We start from the raw sequence: 17,957 nt of genomic DNA on the forward strand, positions 1-17,957 counted from the left end.
TGTGAGCTGATCCGGGACCGGGTTCTCTGCCCACGCCCCTGACATTCAGCAGTGGCTCCAGTGCTCCCAAGCTGGCGTGGGAGGGGAACTAGGCCGCTGGATTTTCCTTCTTCACCAGGATCCACCAGGCAGCTCGGACGAGGCCTTTCGAGGCTGGGGGTTGCCGGTGAACCGTTCGCTGAGGGTATGGTTGCACCACATTGTAAACCTGGGCTGGTGGAGTGGGTGTTTCCCAGGCCACGCTTGAGCGTCCACACTGCCTGGGCTTACAATTGCTGGACCCCGTTCCAGGTGTGCTGGAACCGGGAGGTAGGGGGCTGAGCTTTGGGGGGCAGGGGGCGAGAGGGGGTGGGGCTCTAGCTGGGGGACTGAGTGGGCCTTAGGCCCCCCCTCACCACGAGTTCTTGCCCCTCTCTGTAGCCTGACCACTGCCTCTCCTCTCCCCACCGAGGCCCCGCCTAGACCATGGTAAGAGCTGCCCTGGGAGCCCGGGCCTCTGTGGGGAGCCCTGAACCCTCCATCTGCACTGGTCAGCGTGCCCTGGGGGGCAGGGACATGGGCCGGGGGCCACTTTTGGGTATCCTGGCCTCCTGCTCAGGGCAGGTGGAGGATCCGGGGATCCCCACAGCGGCCCCGGCTCCCTGGGAGGCTCTTACAATGGCCTGGCTCTGACTTCTGGCCTGGCTGGGGGCCAGGGATTCGGGGGGGAAGAGGTGACCCCCCCACTTCTACCGAGGTTCTGGCACTCCTGCCCCGGTCTCACAGCCATGCTAATGCGTCCACACTATGCTACACTGACCTTCTGACTAGGCTCCGCACTTGAGTTGCGTCCACACTGCAAAATGACAAGGCTTGGGCTTGGACCCGCGTCACAGCGGGACTCAGGCTCTGAACCTCCCCTAGTAGCACAATCTGAGGATTTGGGTCCTGAGCTTGCTGATTTGTGGGTGGACACCAAGGGGGCTTGGGCTCAAATCCGAGTCAGAGCCCAGCACCCGGCGGGTGAAACTTCCCCCCGCACTAGGGTGACCAGGTGTCCGGTTTTCGACAGGATCACCTGATTGAAAAGGAATCCTGGTGGCCGTTGACTGTCTGGTTGGCGGCTCCGCTAAGTGGGGCTGGCAGGCTCCCTGCTAGCCTCCTTGCTGCGTGGCTCCCGGGAAGCAGCCGGCATGTCCCCCGTCCGGCTCCTATGCGTAGGAGCAGCCAGGGGCTCTGTACGCTGCCCCTGACCCAAGCGCCACCCTCCGCAGCTCCCATTGGCTGGGGAGGGGACATGCTGCTGCTTCTGGAAGCTGCTTGAGATAAGCGCCGTTCGGAGCCTGCAGCCCCCTCCTGGGCCCCAACCTCCTGCCCCAGCCCTGATCCCCCTCCTGGACTCTGAACCCCTCAGCCACAGCCCAGAGCCCCCTCCTATACCTCAAACCCCTCATCCCCGGCCCCACACCAGAGCCCCCAGCCAGAGCCCCACCCCCTCTCGCATCCCAACCCACTGCCTCAGCCCAGAGCCCCCTCCACACTTCTGGCCCCATCCCGGAGCCTGCAGCCCCAGCCAGAGCCCTCACCCCCTCCTGCACCCCAGTCCCCTGAGCCAGTCCAGTGAAAATGAGCAAGTAAGTGAGGGTGGGGAGAGCAAGTGATGGGGGTGGGCGATGGAGTGAGTGGGGGTGGGGCCTCAGAGAAGGGGCGGGGCATGGGTGGGGGTCTTGGATTAGGGGCGGGGCAGAGGGCAGGGCAAGGGTGTTCGGTTTTGTGCGAGTAGAAAGTTGGCAACCCTACCCAGCACACGGGGCCGTTCAAGGCCAAGACACCAGCGAAGGCCCCTTTGAGCGGTGCCTAGGCCCTTGTGCTGGCCCCCTTTGCACAGGGTTGAAATTCACCCCAGGACTACATACTGTTTGCCATTTGTGTTGTGTGATTGGTCATCCAGGTCAGCTGGTATTGTTTACGCTCCCTGATTGGACAGTGCAAGCTTTATAACGGGGACAGCGTTGCCTAGAGAAGACCACTGGGGACGAATCGTCATGTGGGCTAAAATGTATGGCTCCTTAGGGGTTTGCAGGCATTTCCCCCCGTTCCCCAGGCGGCCGTTGTCGGAACACTAGTGAATGCTGGATCCTGTGACCCCACGAATCCCAACAAAGCGAATTATTTGCAAAACTATTCAAGGATCTGTGTGTGGGGGGTGGATTGTTACTATTTTATCACCTCTGAGAAGAATAAAAATCTTAGGGCAGAGTGATGGCTTCAGAGCTCGCTCTGTCTGCGCCCCGGATTTCCTTTTTGCTGTCCCTCCACAGTGATGAAACTACCGACGCTGTCTGTCCAGATTTGTGGTTTCTTCTTTGTGATGCAAAGTGGAACAGCCCGAGGGTCGGATCCTGCTGGGTGCAGAGCTCCCTCTGCTCCCTGCCAGCTGCAGCGGGAGCAGGAAGGGCTCAGCGTGTCTCAGGATCAGGCCATGTTTTGTGGGGTGTCTTCCTTTCAAGTAGGGCACAAAACGGCCTGGAGGAGTTTGCCAGGCCTTCTAGCCCCAATTTCAGTTGTGCTTCCTTGAGCCAGAGCCGAAGCCGATCCGAGAGACCTGAGGCAAGGGGCGAAGAAAGGGTTTGGCCTGAGCTTTGAAAAGACAGGAAGAGGCCTGGAGCTGCATAGGAGAAGGCTCTCACGCACAGAGAGAGGCCGAAGGGATAGAGGGAGGTTGCACTTGTGTTGAAGGCGCTGGCCTGGGAATGGAGAGACGTGAGTTCTGCTCTCGTCTCTGCCATAGACTCCCAGTCCATGGGTTTTCCCTCCACCCCCCGGTAACATGGGGGCTAGTGACATGTTGCAGGGGGTGCTGGGAAACAAGGGTGCTGGGCTGGTGCTAGAGGAAGAGGGTGGGGAAGATACAAAACAAGCCAGGATTCCTGGTTTCAGTAGCTTAAGGAGAGGGAAGATGAGGTCCCCCTGGTAACGGGGAGAAGGCCGGCAGATCGCATGAGGAGAATTGCTGGGGTGGGATCCTGGCCCCTGTTGCATTCCGTGGAGTTTGCCATTGACGTCAGTGGCCCGGGGTTTCACCTGTGTCCTTTAACTCACCTCCGTCCTCTAGCTCCTTGGCTGCATCCCCCCTTTAAGGAGGACAGACTGACTGTAAGGTGGCTCTGACTCTATGTTCCTACCAGTCAGGCAGCTTTCCCGGGGCCTGGGAGCGTGATGGAAAGCCGGGGAACCAGCCTTGTGAGCACGGCAGTGTTACTGAGGGGTTCGCTGCGTTTGCCGCCGTTGTTCGACTTTCTCGGCCACTCAGACCCTCTCTCTGCTTGCAGCCCAACTTTTTAGCCATATCAAGCGTGCTCTAAGAACCGGTTAAACCAGACGGCCTTACATAAACTGATAAGGCAGAAGAGGTTCGGTCTGAACTGGTTTAATGCCAGTGTGAATGCGTGGATCCTCCCAGAGCGTGCCAGAGGCCTTGCGAAACCTCCCAGGATGCACTGCTTCCGGGAGCGGAACCAGGGCTTGTGGAATGTGCGCCCAGGAGGCACTGCCGCTGAATTCCCAATTGGATGCAATTGCATGGGGAATTCAGTGCAACTGGTCCCATTGCAACGCGCTGCATGATCCCTCTGGTAACGCACCAGGCTCTGGGTGGCTGTTGTGGCCATGACAGCAGGAACCCCCCCAGAAGCGGGGTGACCCCGTTTCACTCAGCGAGCGTGGCGTCTGGGCTTACCCTTCCACGTCAGGCTCCTTGTCCGGGAACGGAGCCGGGGGCTGGGGAGTCAGGCCAGCTGTCCCGTGTGCTCTGTCTGGTGGGATCTGCGTTAAAGCTGCCTGCCCATCTCACGCAGGCCACAGGGCTTTGGGGGCCTTCCTGGGCAGGATGGGCTCCAGAGCAGTGACCCAGCGCTGACAGCCTTTGTAGCCCGTTGACATTCCCCTGATCTACCACCCCACCCGAGAGCAGCAGCTTTCAGCCATGGGGCTGCCATGGAATCAAGAGGACGGACACACAAGGTGTGGGGCACTCAGGGAACAGTGTGGTTTAGTGGACAGTCTGCTGGCCTGGACCTTAGGACACCTGGGTTCTCGTCCCAGCTTTGCCCCCAGGCTGCTTAGACAAATCGCTTTACCTCACGTTCGATAACACTGACCTCCTTGGAGAGCACTCTGAATGAAACATGGTATATAAGAGCGAGGTTTTATCGTAGGACTGGAAGGGATCTCGATAGGTCATCTAGTCCAATCCCCCACGAGACAGGACTCAGTCTTATCTAGACCAGTGTTTCTCAACTTATGGGTTGTGACCTCTCCTCCCTTCGGGAAGGGTCATGGGACAGGTTTAGTGGGGTCACCAGGGCAGGGCCAGCGTTAGGGGGTGACAAGCAGGGCAACTGTCCAGGGGCCCCATGAAGCTAAGTTACATACTTCAGCCCCGGGCGGCAGGGAGCTTCCTGGAGGCTTCATCACACCACATAATCTAATTAAAGGTTAATCTTTAATTCCTGGAGACTCATCAGAATGGCTGTACTGGGTCAGCCCAGTATCCCATCTACTGACAGTAGCCAATGCCAGGTGCCCCAGAGGGAATGAACCTAACAGGTAATGATTGAGTGATTTCTCTCCTGCCATCCATCTCCACCCTCTGACAAACAGAGGCTAGGGACACCATTCCTTACCCATCCTGGCTAATAGCCATTAATTCTTACAGCAGGACTAAGTACTGTCCCTGACAGATTTTTTGCCCTAGATCCCTAATGCCCCCTTCAGGGATTGAACTCACAACACTGGGTTTAACAGGCCAATGCTCAAACCATTGAGCTCTCTCTTCCCCCTCCAATCCTGGAGTGTTGGCAACTAGTGTTGGCCCTGAGCCACCAGGGACTGAAGTCCAAGCCCAAGCTTAAGGTAGGGGGTTGCAATTTCTTTTTAAGTCCATGGAGGGTAGCCAGCACAAAAAGGTTGAGAAACACTGATCTAGACCATCCCTGACAGGTGTTTGTCTGAACTGTTCTTAAAAACTCCCAATGACAGAGATTCCACAACCTCCCTAGGCAATTTATTCCAGTGTTTAACCACCCTGACAGTGAGGAAGTTTTTCCCAATGTCCTTGCTGCAATTTAAGCCCATTACTTCCTGTTCTGTCCTGTCCACAGTGGATAAGGAGAATGATTTTCCTCTCTCCTCTTTATAACAACTTTTTATGTACTTTAAGACTATCATGTCCCCTCTCAGTCTTCTCTTCTCCAGACTAAACAAACCCAGTTTTTTCAATGTTTCCTGGTAGGCCCTGTTTTCTAGACCTTTCATCATTTTTGTGGCTCTTCTCTGGACTTTCTCCAGTTTGTCCACTTCTTTCCTGAAACGTGGCGCCCAGAACTGGACACAATACTCCAGCTGAGGCCTAATCAGCGCGGAGTAGAGCGGAAGAATTATTGCTCATGTCTTGTTTACAAGACTCCTGCTAATACATCCCAGAATGATGTTGACTCATATTTAGCTTGTGATCCACTATGACCCCCAGATCCCTTTCTGTAGTACTGCTTCCTAGGCAGTCGTTTAGATGGTCAGAAAGCCATTGACAAGGTCCCTCACAAAAGGCTCTTAAGCAAAGTAAGCTGCCATGGGATAAGAGGGAAGGTCCTCTCATGGATTGGGAACTGCTTAAAAGATGCAAAGGGTAGGTATAAACGGTCAGTTTCAGAATGGAGAGAGGTAAATAGTGGTGTCCCCCAGGGGTCTGTACTGGGACCAGTCCTGTTCAACATATTCATAAATGATCTGGAAAAAGGGGTAAACAGTGAGGTGGCAAAATTTGCAGATGATACAAAATTACTAAAGATAGTTAAGACCCAGGCAGGCTGTGAAGAGCTACAAAAGGATCTCTCAAAACTGGGTGACAGGGCAACAAAATGGCAGATGAAATTTAATGTTGATAAATGCAAAGTGATGCACATTGGAAAGCATAATCCCAACTATACATATAAAATGATGGGGTCCAAATTAGCTGTTACCACTCAAGCAAGAGATCTTGGAGTCATTGTGGATAGTTCTCTGAAAACATCCACTCAATGTGCAGCGACAGTCAAAAAAGTGAACAGAATGTTGGGAATCATTAAGAAAGGGATAGATAATAGGACAGAAAATATCATGTTGCCTCTATATCAGGGGTCAGCAACCATTCAGAAGTGGTGTGCCGAGTCTTCATTTATTCACTCTCATTTAAGGTTTCGCATGCCAGTAATACATTTTAACGTTTTTAGAAGGTCTCTCTCTATAAGTCTATAATATATAACTAAACTATTGTTGTATGTAAAGTAAATATGGTTTTTAAAATGTTTAAGAGGTTTAAAAGTAAATTAAAATGCAGAGCCCCCCCCCGGACGGGTGGCCAGGACCTGGGCAGTGTGAGTGCCACTGAAAATCAGCTTGCGTGCCACCTTTGGCACGCTTGCCATAGGTTGCCTACCCCTGCTCTATATAAATCCATGGTACGCCAATATCTTGAATACTGTGTGCAGATGTGGTCACCCCATCTCAAAAAAGATATATTGGAATTGGAGAAGGTTCAGAAAAGGGCAACAAAAATGATTAGGGGTATGGAACAGCTTCCATATGAGGAGAGATTAATAATACTGGGACTTTTCAGCTTGGAAAAGAGACGGCTAAGGGGAGATATGATTGAGGTCTATTAAATCATGACTGGTGTAGAGAAAGTAGATAAGGAAGTGTTGTTTACTACTTCTCATAACACAAGATCTAGGGGTCACCAAATGAAATTAATAGGCAGCAGGTTTAAAACAAACAAAAGGAAGTATTTCTTCACAAAGTTCACAGTCAACCTGTGGAACTCCTTGCCGGAGGATGTTGTGAAGGCCAAGACCATAACAGGATTCAAAAAAGAACTAGATAAGTTCATGGAGGATGGGTCCATCAATGGCTATTAGCCAGGATGGGCAGGAATGGTGTCCCTAGCCTCTGTTTGCCAGAAGCTGGGAATGAGCGACAGGGGATGACTTGATGATTACCTGTTCTGTTCATTCCCTCTGGGGCACTTGGCATTGGCCGCTGTCAGAAGACGGGATACTGGGCTAGATGGACCTTTGGTCTGACCCAGTATGGCCGTTCTTATGTTTCCCATTTTGTATGTGTGCAACTGATTGTTCCTTCCTAAGCGGAGTACTTTGAATTTGTCCTTATTGAATTTCATCCTATTTACTTCAGACCATTTCTCCAGTTTGTCCAGACCATTTTGAAGTCCTCCAAAGCGCTTGCAACCCCTCCCAGCTTGGTATCGTCCGCAAACTTTTGGAGTGTACTCCCTATGCCACTGATGAAGATATGAAGACTCAGACCTGGGGTAGATCTCTGGGGGACCCCACTTGATAGGCCCTTCCAGTTCGTTTGTGAGCCATTGCTAACTCCTGTCTGAGTACCGCTTTCCAGCCAGCTGTGCACCCACTGTGTAGTAGATTTGTCTAGACTGTTTCCTAGTTTGGTTATGAGGTCATGTGAGACAGTATCAAAAGCCTCACTCAAGTCATGTATTATCCAGATGAGCTCTTCCCCACTTAGGGGCAACACCGCGGCCTGCTTCTTCTCCTCTCCTCAGCTTGATTCATCCATGGAAATTCAGGCTTAACACCGAAGCGGGGACGGGTGATTCTCCCGTAGCAGATGTGCCAGGTCACTTGTAGTCTCCTGAAGACTATTTGCCCAGGGGTTCCCCTCCAAAACCTTTCCCCTGCGCTGAGCATCTACAAGCCAGGGGAGATCTGCAACCTGTGCATTTCTAGTGGTAGACAAGGGCCTGCTATGGGAGGGACTGGCTAGCTCGCAGGTTGGCAAAGGGACATGGAGCTTCTTGTCTCTTGGTTCTGGGCTTAGTAGGAGAGTGGTTAGAGAGTCACAGGGTGACTTTGTTGGCTCATCACTTGGAGAGGAAGGACAGCTTTGGGGCACTGTACGGAGACTCAGGAGCTGTCGGTTTGATTCCTGGAGCTACGGACGACTTACTGCATGTCCATCCCGTCGTCTCCCTCAGCCTCAGTGCCTCATCCGTACAAGTAGGAGAATAGTTCCCTTCTCCCATCCTATTTGGATTGAAAGCTGTATGGGAAATGAATGGTCTCTTAATATGTTGTCTGTACCGCACCTTGCACAAGGGCTCCCTGATCTCAGCTGGGGCCTCCAGGTGCGACTGTTAGTTCTTAGCGGCACACTGTGCTTTAAAGAGGCAGCTCGTAAAGAGGTCCGTGGAGAATGGCTGTGCTCTTGTTCCTGGCACAGGGTAGTTCTGTATTTTCTCTTCACTGTCACGAGCTCTACACTCGCCGACAGCCCGGGAAGGTGTTACGTGGAGACAGGGCTGCCGAGGTGAGATGAAGGTTGAAAGGACCAGTCGGTGGCCCCAAAGCTAGCAAAGCCCGTTGTAGTTTTGGAAATAAATGGACGCTACAAAGACAGGAAACTGTGAATTAGGGTTAACATTCAAAAGGTGTCTGGGACCAATATGTTGGGATAACAACGGCAACAAGTCTAACCCCCACCTTCCGCGTATAGAGATGAATTCACCTCAGGTGTAGAGCCACTGACTTGAGTCAAGGGATGAATCTGGCTCAGAACCTGCCTTCCATCTCCTGATGATAGGTCCATCAATGGCTATTAGCCAGGATGGGCAGGGATGGTGTCCCTAGCCTCTGTTTGCCAGAATTTGGGAATGGGTGACAGGGGGTGGATCACTTGATGATTCCCTGTTCTGTTCATTCCCTTTGGGGCACCTGCCATTGGCCGCTGTCGGAAGACAGGATACTGGGCTAGATGGACCTTTGATCTGATCCAGTATGGCCGTTCTTATGATGATCACCAAACGGATTTACAAACTACATACAGCCTCTGGGGATTGCTTCACCCAGCACTGATGTGCAGCCACCTCTGGGGCAGAACGTGGCAGCTAACAGGACATAGTGACAAAAGAGTGGAAGGCGAAGAATGTTACCGTACCAAAGCTGGTGGGGATTAGTTAGGCAGGATGTAATTACTTGAGCTTGCATTTGGCCAAAGCACTAGGGTTAATACTCCTCTTCTTGCAGAAGTGTGTATGGGAATCTTTAATGACCGGGAGTGGTTAAGGCTTGTGTTGTATATCTCAGCTGAGTCCCTCACGGTTATGGCAGAGGTAGGCAACCCCGCTTGGCCAGGAAGCTGCTAAAATTAGTGACAGCAGAAGCATTTCTTGGCCTAGTTCTTCCTGCTGTGTGTGCTCCTGTTCATATCAAGCCTCACACTGGGCGGCTGGAAGGAGGAGTCCAAGGAGGCCAGAAGTGCAGAGCCGGTAACAGCTTTCCAGGGGGAAGGTCAGAGCAGCCCGGCTGCTGATGTGATGAAAGGGGCAGGGCCAGGCAGGTGGCATTCACATAGATAGTCAGCTGGCGTCAATTGGCAAGAGCGCCGCTGAAGTCAACCGGGTGCTACTGACACCAGTGGGGATCTGGCCCCGTTGTACCGTCAGCCAAGCAAGGAAAAGAAAAAAAATGGAAAATGTCCTTTATTTAGCTGCAAACCGAGTTCTGCTGATTTTCCAAGGTCCCAGTGATAAACTGGCAACAAAAGATGTCTGCAGTGTAACCCTGAAGAGCAGAGCGTATAGCCGGGCTGTACCTAAACAAGCTCGCATGGCCTGACGCCAACTGTGCAAACAACTCAACCACTAAAAACCTTGTGTACGGCTCTTTCTTTCTTTCTTTCTTTCTTTCTTTCAATACACTGTTGCACTCAAAGAACATTGTTTCACTAAAAAGCCTTGCTGGCTCACACTGCAAACATTCACGTTCTGATTTCAGTTTTAGGGTGGAGCGGGGTGTCTCTAAGTTTTAACAGGAAGAACAGCAGCATTTGAAAGAAATTAATTCCTTAACCTCCCGTCACCGGGCCAGATTTTCAGGTGCTGGGCTAGATCTTCGGGGGCAACACCACCTGACACCAGCTCAGCATCAGGCCTATTGTATTTAGTTCAAAGTACAGGCTGGTATCACAGCACTGCTTTGTAAACCCCCTGAAATGAACAGCGGGCTGTGGGCCCAGGAGCCAGTGTGTCTGGTGGCCCTGGGGTCTCAGCCAGTCCGAAAGCTGTGTCACAGCACCCTCTAGTGGGAATAGTTTAAATGACACTGATGCGTTTTCTTGGCGCTTATCGCATGCCCTGGGGTGCTGGGACAGTGTGTATAGTGGGGGTGCCCAGAGCCATTGAACCAAACTGTAAACTTTGCATATGATGGAAACCGCTTCAAGCCAGGGGGCACAGCAGCTCCCCCAGCAGCTCTAGTTCTAGCACCTCCGGCCCCGGCCCAGCACAAGACACAAACTACCTACAGGCAGCTCCTGCGCCAGAGAGTGTGAGAATCTAATACGGGAGACGCACTGGGGAGCCCAGCACCCCAGGATGTCCGTGCCAAGTTACTGCTTGTGCTGGCTGAAGGGGTGATGCCACGGGGGAAGGGGCGTCTGTGTTCTCACTCGATCTCCCTCCCCGCCCCCGGTTGCAGGAGGTCATCCACTCCATCCTGCTGAGCGGCAGGATCGGGCCCGACGTCCAGCTGGCCGAGTGCTACGGCCTGCGCCTCAAGCACGTGAAGTCCGACGAGATCCACTGGCTGCACCCGGACCTGACGGTGGGCGAGGTGCAGGACAAGTACGAGTGCCTGCACCTGGAGGCCGAGTGGAGGTACGGAGATAGGAGCAGATATCGCCCTCCGGCACACCCTGCCCCCGCCTAATGGGAGGTCGCCATGGCGGGAGGGCAGTCGGGGGCTGTAGGGTCTGCACGGACCCGTCACACCTGGATCCGGGGGGCTCCGCTGAATCTCCCCAGTGCACATTGCGGAGTGGGACAGCAGGGGCGAGCGGTGTCGGCAGATAGCAGTAGGGACTGGGCGCTTTGCAGAAAGAAAGACCCTTCCTCGGAAGAGCGGACACTCCAAAGAGATGACTTGTTGTTTGCTTGAAGGTACGACCTCCAAATCCGCTACCTCCCTGAGGACTACATGGAGCGCTTCATAGAGGACAGGACCACCTTACTGTACTTCTACCAGCAGGTCAGAGTATTTGCAATACGCTCTCCGGGGCATAAGTGGGCCCGACTCCGCTGACTCCTGTGGCATTGTGCCCTCTTGCACCAGTGTTGAATTTGGCCTCCCGTCCGCACCCACCTGTGATCCCCCTGGATTCACACCTCTCCCGGGGATCTCTCTCCCCCTCTCGCTCTCACCACACTGGGGCCTGATTGAAAAATGTTCTGAGCACCTACGAAATTCCAGAGACGTCGCTGGGAACTGGGGGTGCCCAGCGCTTGCCAAGACCTGGCCAGCAGTCTCCGTGTGGATGGGGTTGACCAGCAGCAGCGGTGGTTAGAACGGGGATGCGTCTGAAGAAGTGAGCTTCAGGGGCCGGCCCTCTCTCATCTCAGTGCAGAGTGAGATCAAGGGGGTGGATGCTGAAGCTAGAGAAATTCAGACTAGAACTAAAGCACATGTTTGATCAGGGAGGGTAATTAAATTGGAAGCACTTACTAGGGACGGGGTGGTGTCTCCATCCCAGGTGGTTTTTAAGTCAAGACCAGATGTCTGTCTCTTAAAGCTCCACCGTAACTCGTCCAAAAGCTATGGGCGACAGGCAGGAATCGCTGGGCAAGGCTCTATGCCCTGTGTTCTGTGGGAGGCCAGACCAGTGCTTCTCAAACGTCACTGTGCCGGGACCCCGTTCGGACAACAGACATGACCCCGGGAGTGGGGGGAGAGCCCATGCCCCGATGCCCTGGGCGGGGGGCCAGAGCCCAAGCCCTGCTGCCCTAGATCGGGGAGAGGGTCCAGAGCCCGAGCTGGGTGGGAGGAGGGGGGGGGGCTGGAGCCCAAGGCCCCAGCGAGCGTGGCACTTGGGCTTCAGTTTGAGCGCCAGGTCCCAGCAAGTCTAAGGCTGGCCCTGGCAACCCCATTAAAATGGGGCGCTGACCCAGGGTTTGAGAACTGCTGGACTAACTGATCGTAATGCCCCCTCCAGGCCTTCGCAGCTGGGACTCCCCAGGGGCAATCCTTTTGCCTGGAGACCTAATAGCTCCAGTTCCTGAAATAAGTCTCTTTGCCCTGCACATGCCCCAGCGGCATTCGCACTCGGGCCTGCAGCCCCGTGGCCGCAGGAAAGGGGAGAGGCAAGGAGGGATTGTGTGGAGGGGGGAGGGAATGCTGGACACCGAACTGGCCTCCTGATCTCTCTCTCTGGCCTTGCAGCTCCGGACCAACTACATGCAGCACTACGCCAGCAAGGTGAGCGAGGGTATGGCCCTGCAGCTGGGCTGCCTGGAGCTCAGGTACGTACCTTGCACAACAGGCGTTGAGCGCTAGGGGATCATCCCCGGGGGGTCAGGGGAAAGGACCCTTCTTAAACATGCATCCCAGTCACAAACGTCTCCAGCGTAGCTGGATCCAGAGAGGTTTGGGAGAAAGCGCCGGCTAGTGGCTAAAACAGCCGAGGGCAAGGAGCTAGGGAATCCTGTCCCGGCTCACTGTTTCCAGCCATTTCCCCTCTCTGTGCCTCAGTTTCCCCCTCTGCAAAATGGGATCATGCTTTGTAAAGGGCTTGGAGCTCCTTGGACAATAGGGCTCATCTAGTGCAGAGCATTTTCCTATTGTGGGTCCCTTTGCCCCAAGACAGAAGCTCACCTGGAGCAAAGCAGGGGCGGCCTGGAGCAAGCCCCCAGCAAAGGGACCGGGGAGAAGTTCCAGTTTTTGTTAGGGATGGGAGGGCAGCTCTTTTAGACCGAGTCCCATCCACCTGGGACGTGGTGGTGGGTCCGGAAGCTCAAGTCAGATTCCAGTGCCATTGCACTGCACGAAGGGGGGTGTCAGGAGGAGGGAGAAGAGAGAAAGATGAGGATGAAGAAACCGGCGCAGCTGAGCTGTGGGCTTTAGTGCCCCACGGCTCCCAGGGGCGCTGGGGAATGGCGCTCTCTTGCCCTACAGCTAGAAGAACATGGTGGGAGGTGGGCGCATTCCAGCTGAATCACTCCGGCGGGCCAGATGGACTCGAGCAGCAAGACGTGAGCTGGGCCCTAAAAATAACCAGAGGCTCCTCTGCTCTCCGTGCCCACGGTCGTCTGTAGTTGGCAGAGAGCAGTGCCAAGGCGGGTGGCAGTGGCACCTAGGTATGCCACCTGGCAGGCTTGAACACGGTCGCCATCAGCCCCGGTGAGACGCAGGCACATGGGCAGTGCCTGCTTAACATGCCGGCATGAGTCAGGAAGGGCAGCAGCCGTTCCTTGCTAGGGTGAGGAAACACTCCTGCTGCAAGTCAGTGGGGACTTTACCGATTTACACCAGATGAGGATTTGGCCCGGGGATTTTCTGCTCGAGTCAGCAACAGAGCAGGCTGCGCTGCTGTGATAGACTGTCAGGGTTGGAAGGGACCTCAGGAGGTATCTAGTCCCACCCTCTGCTCAAAGCAGGACCAACCCCCAGACAGATTTTTACCCCAGTTCCCTAAATGGCCCCCTCAAGGATTGAACTCACAACCCTGGGTTTAGCAGGCCAATGCTCAAACCACTGAGCTATCCCGGCTCCTGTACCCCTTGTGCATCGTCAACCAGGCTGCAAGGTAAAGCCCAGGCCTCTTGAAATCCATCAGAGTTTTGCAGTGAGTTTGTTGCTCATAAGAGGCAGGAGGACCCCCGCTGGCCTGGAACTGCCAAGGCGGGTGGTTAGCAAAAGTCTGGACCTGAGCATGTTTGATCTGAAAGTCACGGATGGGGGAAGAATCCCAGAGCCACCTGCTTTTCTGACTGTCGCTCTTCATAGTCCAGCTGGGCTCAAGATGCAAAGTCTCAATCCAGAGCCAGACACCCCAAAAGCTTGCGATTGTTTGGGTCCTGCCAGTTACGCAGAGAGGGGACCACATTGTGCTCAGTTTCAGGGGGAACATCACATGTCTGATTCACAACAGAATTTAGCCCAGGGCTGTTTGCAAATTTAGACCCAGACCTGGGTTGGGAGTATAAAGCGCTCCGAAGTTGTGTAACACCATGGCTACCACAGGTAAGCAGCAGATGCAGAACCCTGGACTTTCTGCTCTAAGCTACAGGCCTCTGCCACATGAGCTAAAGGATTAATTCCATTAGCTAGTAGCAGTGGTAGGCTGGTATCCTCTCTGAGAATGAGCCACTAAAGGGGGCGGTGGCACACTTAGCTAACTTATTACCTTTGCATCTGCGGTTCTTACCTGGGCCCATCTGTTTAATGGTCCCTTTCCTGACTCTGGTCTCAGTGTGAGGCTAACTGGGTGTCTGCCACTCTTCTATCATTTTCTACCTCTCATTTTGCATACTGAATGTTCGAATGAGCCACCAGATGAGCTGATGGCTATTCTGCTCCCCTGGCATTTGGAGCCTGCTTGCATGCTCCCCCTCTGCTCCCGCCCGGTGTAGGATGCGCACGTGTGAGGTCGGTATGTTGACGCCTGACGTCTCCCTCTTTTTGCAGGAGGTTCTACAAGGACATGCCGCACAATGCCCTGGATAAGAAATCCAACTTTGAGTTCCTGGAGTAAGTGGCCAGGTTCTATTTCTTCTCGGCTTCCCCCCCGCCCCCATTCCTTGGAGTTCCCCAGTCCTCTCAGATAACAGGGTGTCCAATCCCATGTGATCTCTTCATCAAGGCAAGAAAATCTCCTATACATTATGGCCCAGGGAATTAGACAGATCCCTAGATCCCAGCACAGAGGGAGACTCACCAGTTAAGTACCTAACCACCAGCATGGCTGATTGTGTCCACACACAGCCTCATCCCCAGATCCCATCCCTGCAGAATCCCCTGGGCTCAATGTAAAGCCTGGAATGGACTTTCTAGAGTTGGAGCTCTTTGATGGTTATTCCAAAATCCTGGCCAGGATCCTGGAGTGGGCTGCCCTGGAGACGTTGCAGAAACGCATGTGTGTGTGCGTGCGTGCATGCGCGCGCGCCCCTCGAAGCATCGTGGCCCAACTGCAGGGAATAAAACCCAGAGTGGTGGAAGCTGGGATCATCATAAGCACAGGAAGCCTGAAATGCCATGAGATGAACCTCCTCATATCATCCCCTACCACGTCAGGTGCATGAGGCAACATTACTGATCACAACAATAGATAGGGATCAAAGTGGGGCGGTACCAGAGTCCCTGTCCCGAGGGCAGGGCTCATGGAGAGGTGGTTCATCTCTGTGGCCCTTAGCATCTCTGCTGAGGCTGGCCGCTGTGATGCGGACGGTCCTCAACCAGGAACCGGACTGGGAGCACCGCTTTGGGGCCACCAGTCGCCCATCAGGTGGCGCTGAGCTCCAGTTGTCCCCGATCAGAGACCCATCCAAGCCATCGACCCGGGGGACTCAGGCTGCGTGTCACACATCCCCTGGCATCCTTCCATGCGCCAGGCAGGATATTTTAAAGATGGCCTAATGCGGATGAAAGGAGTAGGTTTTGCAGAGTCCCTGTGGGATCGTTAACCTGTGTGCGCGTCTCTTGCTCTCTCTCCCTTTCAGAAAGGAAGTAGGGCTGGACCTGTTCTTCCCCAAGCAGATGCAGGAGAATTTGAAGGTAAGGTGCTGCAGAGCCCGGCCTGGGGGTGTTATGGACAAAGGACCCTTGTGGCCAGTGCAGGAGGCTAGGACTGAAAACAGCTCAGTGCAGCTGGGTTAAGCCGTTAGGGTGAAATCCAGCCCCGGTGCAGAGGGACGAGACTTAGGTTCCACTCTAGGCCTAGGGTCTAAGCCAACCCTACGAGCGTAAGTGGACTTGAGCATCACCTAGGACGTGGGCTGGGAAATTCACCCTTTTTCAAGGAGGGACAATGCTGGGAAACTGTCCCGGGGAAGGGGCAGACCGGGAGCGGAACAGCAGGGACTCACCTAAATCTACGAGCTCCTCGGCAGAGCTCTCCGGCGCCCCCTACTGGATTGTCAGGTGCTCTTGGTCAAGGAGCGGAGCTGGGGGAGCCGCTCACAGGAATTATCAGGGGTTTTTGGAAGCCGGGATTGAGGGCGGTTGGCAGAGCTGTGTATGGGGTTAGAATAGCAGGGTGCGGAGGGGTGGTAGGTCAGGGTTGAGGGGCGCTGGCAGAGCTGTGTGTGTGGGGATCCCAGCACTGGAATAGCTGCGGGAGAGGGGTCACTGTGCACGTGGAGGGGGAAGCGTTTGGCTATGCAGATGCCTCCCGGACCGGGCTGCTTCCGGCTGTTGGGTCTTTACGCCCAGGCAGCGGGGCCTGTCGCTGACTCTCCGGCGCTGGCGCCATTCCCTCCTCAGCCCAAGCAGTTCCGGAAGATGATCCAGCAGACGTTCCAGCAGTACGCCCTGCTGCGGGAGGAGGAGTGCATCATGAAGTTCCTCAACACCCTCGCCTCTTTCGCCAACATTGACCAGGAGAGCTACCGCTGCGAGCTCATAGTGAGTCCCTGCATGGGGAAGACGGGGCGCGGTGGCCGGGGCTGGGAGCTATACGGTTCCGTCACACGCCTCCAGCCGGCACCTGTCCAGAGCCTGAGAACCCAACCTCTGCTGGCGAATAGCGCATCACTCCAGGGGCAGCGTCGGGAGGAGGGCTGGGGATCGGTGCTCGGATAGAGGGGGAAATACGGTATTCCCAAATCTCCTGCTGGCCTGGGGTTTAGGGCCAGTATATGGCAGGATATACGGTATGCCCAGCCCCAGGGCTCTGAGTGCGAAATTCGCCCCGTGCGGAGGGACTGGTGCAAAGGTCTAAGCACCGGACTCTCTGCCCAGGCTCCATTTCACCTTACCAAAGGCCTGATTCTGCTCCCTCTGACACCATTTCAGTGCAGTTACTTCTAATTTACATCAGCGGGAGAGCAGAATCAGGCCCCCAGTCGGGCAGGCCCAGCAGGCGAGGCCTGAGTGGGGGTGGGGAGTTGGACTTCAGCGCTAGAGTGGCATCCTTAGACCCACTCGCTGCCCTGTGGCCCAGGCATTATGTGGCAGCTTCTTTCCAGTTGTCTTGCTGTGAGCGAACGGGAGCCGGCTGAGGAAAAGAGCCGCAGAGCTGCGAATGCCTAGTCGGATCCCTGGGCGGGCCATGACTGAGCCCTGGGAGGTACCTGCCGGGAATTGCCAAAGGAGGGGAAAAGTTCCCCAAGGGAAACCCCGGAACAGACAACAGGACCCTGCAGGGGATTCCTGCTCTCTTGGAAATACCCTGCAGCTGCCCCCTAATGGGACCCCTCAGTGGTGAAAGGAATATTTATACACGCTGCCGGCTTCTCTCTTCACCGTACTGCCCGGGGCGGGGGGAGAACTGGACAGCTCAGTATGAAACCTTCTGCTCCAGGTGCAGCGATGAAAGTGTCAGGGTGCGTACAGAAGAGGGCAGAGCCTAGCGCTGGGCCTGGGCGGTTAGCCGGAGTCGCCCAGCCTTGCAGGATTGTTTCTGTCAGGATGAGAAATCAGGGCCACGAGAGCAGGCCGTTCTTGGGTGCCGTCCCCGTTTATTCACAAAGAACTGACACAGAGGCCTGTTCCCTGAATGCGGGCGGAAACACACAGCAGGCAGCTTCCTGGCTCAGAAATCCCCATGCTCGTGCCCCTCTGCTTCCCAGGGTCACGCTTGCAGCGCCTCCTGCTGACTTTTTTCAGCCAGTGAGTGCAGAGCACCCACTAATTTTCCCCCGTGGGTGCTCCGGCCCCGGAGCACCCATGGAGTCGGCGCCTATGCACAGATTAACTCCCAGAAATCTCTGCGCCCCATACCACAACCCCAAATGGCTCCCGCACAGGAGACCCCTGCCCTGGTCATACACAGTAACATGGCTTTGGTTTCAACTGCTCCCAGCTTTTAACTCTCCGGCTCCAGCCGATCATAAACGTGTCTCCCAGGCAGTGTCTGTGTCTGAGTTTGGCCCTCTCAGAATTTCTCAAGCAGCTGGAGATAGCTCAAGCCACTAG

At 54.8% G+C, this 17,957-nt stretch overlaps 1 protein-coding gene across 3 annotated transcripts in view; it reads left to right on the top strand.

Annotated features, from left to right (window-relative positions):
• Window positions 1-17,957, top strand: part of PTK2B (protein tyrosine kinase 2 beta) — a 109,335-nt gene that overhangs the window by 64,362 nt on the left and 27,016 nt on the right. For all 3 annotated transcript variants that reach the window (XM_054022726.1, XM_054022725.1, XM_054022727.1), the window contains 6 exons: window positions 10,530-10,708; window positions 10,991-11,078; window positions 12,267-12,346; window positions 14,511-14,573; window positions 15,542-15,596; window positions 16,305-16,445. In XM_054022726.1, coding sequence (XP_053878701.1) covers window positions 10,530-10,708; window positions 10,991-11,078; window positions 12,267-12,346; window positions 14,511-14,573; window positions 15,542-15,596; window positions 16,305-16,445 — 606 coding nt within the window. The remainder of the gene's footprint in view (window positions 1-10,529; window positions 10,709-10,990; window positions 11,079-12,266; window positions 12,347-14,510; window positions 14,574-15,541; window positions 15,597-16,304; window positions 16,446-17,957) is intronic.

Source organism: Malaclemys terrapin, chromosome 3, assembly GCF_027887155.1.
Source record: "Malaclemys terrapin pileata isolate rMalTer1 chromosome 3, rMalTer1.hap1, whole genome shotgun sequence".
Classification (NCBI taxonomy): domain Eukaryota; kingdom Metazoa; phylum Chordata; order Testudines; family Emydidae; genus Malaclemys; species Malaclemys terrapin.